Below are 7,657 nucleotides of genomic sequence, written 5' to 3' on the forward strand. Positions count from 1 at the left end.
AGGGCTTCGAATGGATTGCCACGGCCTAAATAACTTTAATTAGTGGACTACCATCGAGCACCCAATAAGAATTTAGACCCCTAGAAAGATGGTATCTAAACTTGATGAACTGAACTTACCTACCCCTAGAAAGAATCTAAGCAAATTTGGCATCACAGATATTTTTCTTAATAGAAGCAACTAATCAATGAGGGATCGAGATATCAAGAAATCCATGGAGAACATTTAGATAAGGTATTATAAAGCTACTGCCGAATGAATTACTGAATTTACAGAGGTACTGCAAATTGACAAATGACAACAATATATCCTTTCGTTGTTCAGTGCAATTCAGATAAGTTATGTACACAATCAGCATTCATAATAATCGTTTATAGACCTTCCACTTCTGCTTCTGGTAGACAAATTATAGTTGAAATGACTGTATGCAGTGTGATAAACCAAGAAGCCAAATTCAAGCACTGATCTTGATTGTTCGGCCACCCTTCTGTCATCAACTGCTTAACAGTATAATCTCTGCTTAAGCACTGTCCTTTTTGCCTTCACTTCCATGAGCCCAATTAGGTACGGCAGGATTACGCCTCATTGCCTTCACTCCCAGTGGGTTGTTCTTGCTCTGTTGCAGAAAGATTTAATAAGTATTATATAGGAGGAAAATGAATATTTCTAGGGGGGGATAAGAGAGACACAGATCTAAGTTACTCAACAATGGTTGAAAATGTAAGAAGAGAAATTAAAAAAATGTCAATGCTCAACACAGAGAATAACTAAGAACACAACATGGTAAGGTTTAGTTGGTCTTACCGTCAAGCAAGTCCCTGAACGAACATTACAGACAGGATAGTCATGAGGGCAGCAGCTGTAATGGTCATCACAGCAAGTGGCGGACTCAAGTGGGCAGCATCCCCATGCAAAACAATAGTTCCCGTATTCATAGACACAGCAGCAGGTGTTGCTCTCAGGGCAGCTGTAATAACTGTCACAAACAGTTGGTGGTTTTATGGGAGATGGAGGAGATGGTCCAGGGTTTGGGGGATTTTGGCCTGTCTTGATTGGATAAGAGGCCTCAACAGCAATTCCACATTTCCCTGTGGCAGTGCCAAGCAAGTTACGCTCCATCTTGATGTAGCCTGATTCTCCCCAGCTTTTGCCCCATGAATTTTTCACAAGCCAGTAATCAACTCCATTATCTGTGCCATATCCAACGGCAGTAACACCATGGTCAAGCGCCGTCCCACATCTTCCACTAAATACACCCTGCCAGTTTGAGACAAAAAAAAAACTTAATAATTCATACAATACAAACAAATCAGAGATAACATAGTTCAAAGTCTAGCATAACCTTCGTGTTTCGAAGCCATCAAACTCTGCACATTCTCACAGTATTCGCTCTCACCAGAGCTTGTCAGAGTTATTTAAATTTCTAACAAATTTAAAACTATCAATATCCTAAATCTTTCTGCCAAGAAAAATAAAAGATAATTCATTACAAAGAGATAAAATTTACCGAATCATAGAACTGGAATTCCCGGCCACCTGCTTCAATGGCAACACTCACTGGTTGATTTGCAACTGCCTTTTGCAAAGCTTTCTCATTATTTTCAGGAACATCTTCGTAATTATCAATTGTAACAACCTTGGCATTTTTCTGCATAAAGAAAAAAATACAGGGTGAGAAGTAGTCTCTAATTAGTATTTCCTTCTTGAAAGCAAAACAATTCACTTACCCGGTATGTGTCACATCTGCCATCAACAGCCATGTAGGGATAATCCTCTTCGGTGTCAATGCCACCATTGTTAATTATGAACTCAAAGGCATAGTCCATCAGACCACCATTACATCCTTCATTATATGATGTATCACAGTCCACTAACTCCTGCTCAGATAGAGAGATAAGGTCACCTGTAACTATCTTGTTTATACCTTCCACGGCTGCAATTGTTGAAAATGCCCAGCAACTCCCTGCACTCCAAGCAGATATAATCAATATTTTCTTCCTAGTCAACTGCTGATCTTATATACGTAATCTAATATTTTATCAACAACTAATAATTAAAAACTAATCATTAAGCTTCAATATAGAACAATACTTGTACTTAACTTTACCCAGAATTTTTATTTTGTAGGAAATCAGAAAATAAATAATTTTAAAATAGGCGGAGATTCATATAAGTATTGTTTGGATATCCATTAGTGATTGCATATTTTAATTTTGTATTTGATAGTAAATCTATAGGACCATTCAATATCAGTAATCAAATAAAAACAATTGGAATAAGCGTAGTTTGTTGGCATGATCCAGGTGCAAGTGAAAGGACCGGCCACGCAGAGCTGTGAAAGGCTGAAAGCTGCCAAGTCCTGTGGGCCCTCTCTCTACGCCGAAAGTGTATGGATATGGCATGTATACAATAAATACTTACAGTAGGTTCTGTGAATATGAACCAGATTGCAGCTATGTGCAATCGACTACCAATCCTACAAGCTTTAACTTTCCCCTTTAAACGTAACCAGATTCTTCTCCATGATGTTTCTTTTGTCAGATAAAATATTTTTTTTTTCAAGATAATTCCTCCTTTATCACCAACAACAAAAATTTAAAAAAAAAAAAACTGGACAAAAAGCTCAAATCTCGATTAATCCAACTCTATCGGAAAAAAAGCCAGAAATCCGTGACAATTGATAGGGACAAAGTTGTCTTAGCAACAGTGGAAGTTCAGGTTGTCTATTGGCACTTTCCCTACTGTGTTCCACTCTTTAAACATAACATATTCTCCCATAATCAAATTTAGATTCAATTTCTGGACAATAATAATATACAGGAATAATTAAGACTTAAGAGGACATAAAAGTCAACTTAATTTGATACATCCTTTGCTTAGCCGATGACAGATTTCAAAACATGTCTGAATTCCAAAATTACCCTTTATCATCTTTCTCGTTAAAACTTAAATCAAAATAATATACGATAATCAATTTAAACTGAAAACGATTTTAAACATTTGATGATAATTATAATAACTCACCACAGCTTCCTTGATCTTTAACCTCAACGACGGCGCCCTTCTTCCTCCAATCAACGGAATCCGGCAACTCCTCGCCGACACGTGGCTGATAACGATCACTAACCTTTGACTTCAAGGAGTTCTTCCTAAAGCCAGTCCTTGCTCCCAGGTACTTGGACCGATACTCCTCGTTTGTCAAGTCAGCAAACCGGTTCAACCCAACCTTGTAGGTCCGGTTCTCCGAATTATGTTCATCAATAAACCTCAAATTATCCTTAAAAATCTCAAACCTCTTTTCTTTTTCACCCAAACCGTTGTATGCTTTCCCATGCTTTACAAGCCATGTCTCGTACATAGCCATAACTTCATCATCGGTCCTCCAGCTAGATTTTGAGGCATGGCTTTGGTCGTAGGAGATGATCGACATATCTAAGGCCGATGATAAAGTAAATAAAAATAACAAGAAGGTGGCCATAGTTATCGACGATCTATGCAAACCCATCTTGGTTTTTTGCAGTCCACAGTAGTGTTTTGGGAGTTGTTTTGAGAGCTGTTGATGGAAAGGAGGTGGAGAGTAGTTTTTATAATGGCAAATGGGGGAATAAAATAAAATTAATGAGAGCAGACAAAGTAAGAAATAAAATTTAATTAAAATGGATTTTTATCAATCAATGAAGAATTAAATTAGAGATAACAAATAAGACTTGGACATGTGGATGAGGCATGATAGGCTGGAGCAAAGAGAAGTGGAGCGGTTGTAAATAAATGGAGGGTGGTCCTCACGCGCGGCTTCGTTCAGTAAAAACGTTTCTCTTTCTACAAGGCGATTGTCTTTGCTAGGTGCAAGGTAGCTTAAATGAATGAAAGACAGTGACTGTGACTGGCGTTTTTGTCTTTGAAGTAGGACCCACAAGCGCTCGAAGTTGGAAGAGAAATTGTTTTTTGCATCAATTATTTCGTCCCCTTTCGCTGTCCATACTGCTCACCACCAACCATACCACTTTTTCTTTTTTATATTTTTAAAAAATTTTGAATTAAAATGTGCCTATCCTCATACGAGATTTTTTTATTTTATTTTATTTTCATTTACTTATTACACTTAAATACGTTCTCACTCTTGACCAAATGAATCCGCTATATAAATTCAAACAACAAAACTTTTGTTATACAGTTAAACAAATGATCTAAAATTAAATTGGTTGATGGTGATACCAGGATCAACAAGCCAATCACAATAAAGGAGATGGATGACACCAAAGATATTTATGTAATTTACCAATGAATGAGTTCTCTTGATACCTTTATCAATTGCATTTTTCTATTTTGTTCTTTTTCTTTTCATTTCAATCAGTAATTGTAACTAACATGATTGACATTATTACTTAATAATAATGAGTTTCTTATTTGAAGATTCTATATTCAAGGAGCACTATAAAAGAAATAACAATGATGACAAGAATCATTTGAATAAGAGGCGCAAATGCAATGGGCCATAACCCATAAGATGGAATCTTTAATTATTACAATTGATGGTTCACGACAAAAAGCGTGATGTAATTTCAGACTCATAATATGATAACAACAATTAGATGGTGATAACAACGTTCCGTTCCATTAAATAACAATCATACAAGTCTTAGTAGGAAGATAAGATATTTTAGGTGTAATTGCTTGGGATTTCTTTTCTTCATCAGTTGTTGAACGGCAGTGCTTATCATTTTAGACGAGTTTTATCGTGTAAGAAGACATGAGAAAGGAATAGGATATATCTTTGATAAATAAAATAGTATATCCTTTTAGGCATCTAATTACCCGACACATTTACAATTTTATGATAATTCATTTTTGCATGATTTTCAACTATTTTGGTTTGCAATAGGCTTGCATAAGTTATCTAGATAAGTTGCAATTGCACCATGATCCATGTATATAAGATAAAAGGATTATTTCTGTTATCCCATATATTGTTTATGATATGATATCTCCATCTCCAATCATTTATGTACAGGAAATATAACATGTGATTTGCTTTACTCTTCAAAAAATAGTGGCCCAATACGTAACCTGAACCGTCTTGTGAATTTATATTTTGTGTGGTGTCCAATTAACTCCAAAACATGAATCTCTTATCTCTTCAATTGGGTGTTGGGGCTCTTTGCTCCCATGTGATGGTGAAACAAGCACCATTCTTCATGGAATATTAAGGATCCAAAAGCTTGTGCATACGTGGATTTGTTCCTTTCTTCTTTCCATTCTCATCTTTTAAAATTACTTATGCACTTCTAAAAGAAGAGCTTCAAGATTCTGAATTGTTTTCTTCTGAGTTGGGTAGTGTGGGAAAGTGAAAATAGGGACCATCTTTTCACAACTTGTTACTTAAATTACTTTCTTTGTTGTTGCTTTGGGCCCCATCTTTTGTTCTATATTGGTGGCATTATGACCCACTTGTGATTGACAGTTTAAGCGCCCATCAACCATTCATACTTGATCATCAACTGGGCTGCCGACTAAACGACATTAAAGGCTAATATTAATGGCACGTAATACGTATCTTGGGGAGCTGGTATAATCTATCAATACAACGCGAACATGCATACGAATGACAGAGATTGGATCTTAATTAGAATCCATACCTGTTATCAATTTGCTGAAGAAGAGATCTCCCCCACGTCTTTAAAGCTGGTATATGATGTTGATTGAATCCTCACCCAATATCTCAACATCTGTTTACCAATTCAGATCTCAAATGTCAGTTAAAAATCAAGAAAGTCAAACTGGAATTCTTTTCTTCAATACGAAGATGGTATCTTGTACAAAAAGATTAATTGAATCTTGCCTGTTTAATTCTAATATATATTCTGAGACTTTACCTCTCTCCCTAAGCCAGCTAAAAGTCTAAAACTTTTAATTACTCCTTTTTTAGATAATAATTTATTATAAAATTAATCGTCATAAATGGGACATTAGTATTACGTGTGACCGGCCAGGCGGCTCAGGCCTACCGGGTACTCATAACCTACCCTCTTTCTTGAACTGATAAATCTGCTTGAAATGAGAGATTCAGTATGAATATGATGGAAATAAATGCTCTACTCTTTGGAATGCTAAATTTAAACATCCTCCACTGTAGATAGGGTACTTCTTTTTTTTTTTTTTTTTTTTTTTTTTTTTTTTAATTAGGGTACCGGATAAATCCTCTGGCCATCCTAATAATGGCTGGGAGACTTTTTTTTTTTTTTTTTTAATTAGGGTACCGGATAAATCCTCTGGCCATCCTAATAATGGCTGGGAGACTCAAGCCCACGTTAGATTCCTTACTCTTTTACAGGGTATTCAATGCTGGCAACAATCATTTGTAGGCGGCTTTTCAATTGCTCTTGACTGAATAATTTCATCAGCGTAAATTTGTGAATGAGGCAAAAAATACAGGGCCAAATATAGTCAATCATCCAAGAGCCCAGGACTAAAGAAGATCTCACATAATCGTATTAAGTCTTGGGCTCTGTGAGAAACAGTGATTTTGGGTCAAGGCTCAGCCGAAACTAAATCTTTATTTTTGATACACAACAAGCCCACTGGTTTGGTTTACAGTGTTTACATAATTGTAGAAGAATGAACGTGAACCCGTCCTTGTAAGTATTTTTATTTGAAACAAAACACTTCCTCCGGAATATATAAGCTCGTAATTTACAAGTTTTTCCAGTTCCCGCACCACACCCCCTGATTACACTCATACAACTATCAGAAAATGAGGACTAAGTAACTCACTAAAATCAGTATGAACTTTTTACGATTCTATCTGAAACATAAACAAATAATTAATATTATTGTCACATATTAAACGTTGGAAGTAAATACATTTTGATCCTGGGCTCAAAATTTCCAAAGTAAAACTTAGTTGTAAGCTCGAAAAGATTAAAAATAGATGGAACCATTCATCGCAAAAGCAAGATGTCAGATGTCACTAAGCATTGAATTTATAAAATTAAAATAATTGTCACCACATTGTAACCAAAGAGTTTTTTAATATCAGTACGAACCTCTTCTGCTCCCATATCTCTCTACATTGTATTGAAGCATGAATTGACGAAATAAGGAGGTATGTGAGAAGAAAGAAAATAAGCAAAAAGTATTCTAACTTCGATGTCAACCTAGTTTAATGAGGGGAACAGAATCAGGCATCAGGGAGGAATTATGCAGTTTACTAATTGTGATTAACGTCAAGACTTAAACATATGTATATGATATATTAATTACTTAGTTTTTCATGTTTTGAAGATTTAGTTGTGATCATGGACTCGGATGTCACAATTTCAAAATTGGTTCTTCGTTGAATATGTTAATGGAAGTAATTTAGAGAGGCTTCTGATGAATTTGATCCTTGGTAACCAGTAAGGAACCAGAGAGATCTAAAGAGTGGCAACAAGATAATATGGCTTTTATAAGAAGCACTCTCAAAACTGGAGTGATGTAAAAAATCTGTGAAAATTGAAAGACGCGTAAGAGCCAGAGTCCAGAGCAAAATAAATATATAAATGCATCAGTCATGAAAACTGTGTTTCTAATGTGATGATTTTCTGATTCAAATTTCTGCATTAAGATGTTAGATGATTATAAGATTTATGCTATTGAAAAGAACATGATAAATGACCCA

The 7,657-nt window shown here is 35.6% G+C and overlaps 1 protein-coding gene across 1 annotated transcript; it reads right to left on the bottom strand.

The window, feature by feature from the left end:
• Positions 1-492: 492 nt before the first annotated feature.
• On the bottom strand, positions 493-3,596 carry LOC116125630 (cysteine proteinase RD21A-like). The gene is made up of 5 exons (XM_031411338.1): positions 3,025-3,596; positions 1,728-1,963; positions 1,508-1,648; positions 805-1,257; positions 493-616 (listed from the first exon to the last, which is right to left on the bottom strand). The coding sequence occupies exons 1-5, from the start codon at positions 3,503-3,505 to the stop codon at positions 521-523; spliced, it is 1,407 nt and encodes a 468-aa protein (XP_031267198.1). The 5' UTR covers positions 3,506-3,596; the 3' UTR covers positions 493-520.
• Between the last annotated feature and the right edge of the window lie 4,061 nt (positions 3,597-7,657).

Source organism: Pistacia vera, unplaced genomic scaffold (assembly GCF_008641045.1).
Source record: "Pistacia vera cultivar Batoury unplaced genomic scaffold, PisVer_v2 Contig169, whole genome shotgun sequence".
Lineage (NCBI taxonomy): Eukaryota > Viridiplantae > Streptophyta > Magnoliopsida > Sapindales > Anacardiaceae > Pistacia > Pistacia vera.

Coding starts and splice junctions, on each gene's coding strand:
- LOC116125630 (XM_031411338.1), bottom strand. CDS start 3,505: ATGGGTTTGCATAGATCGTCGATAACTATGGCCACCTTCTTGTTATTT. Junction 1,964..3,024: donor TAAAGATCAAGGAAGCTGTG/GTGAGTTATTAT, acceptor CTTGGAGTGCAG/GGAGTTGCTGGGCATTTTCA. Junction 1,258..1,507: donor AATTCCAGTTCTATGATTCG/GTAAATTTTATC, acceptor TCAAACTGGCAG/GGTGTATTTAGTGGAAGATG.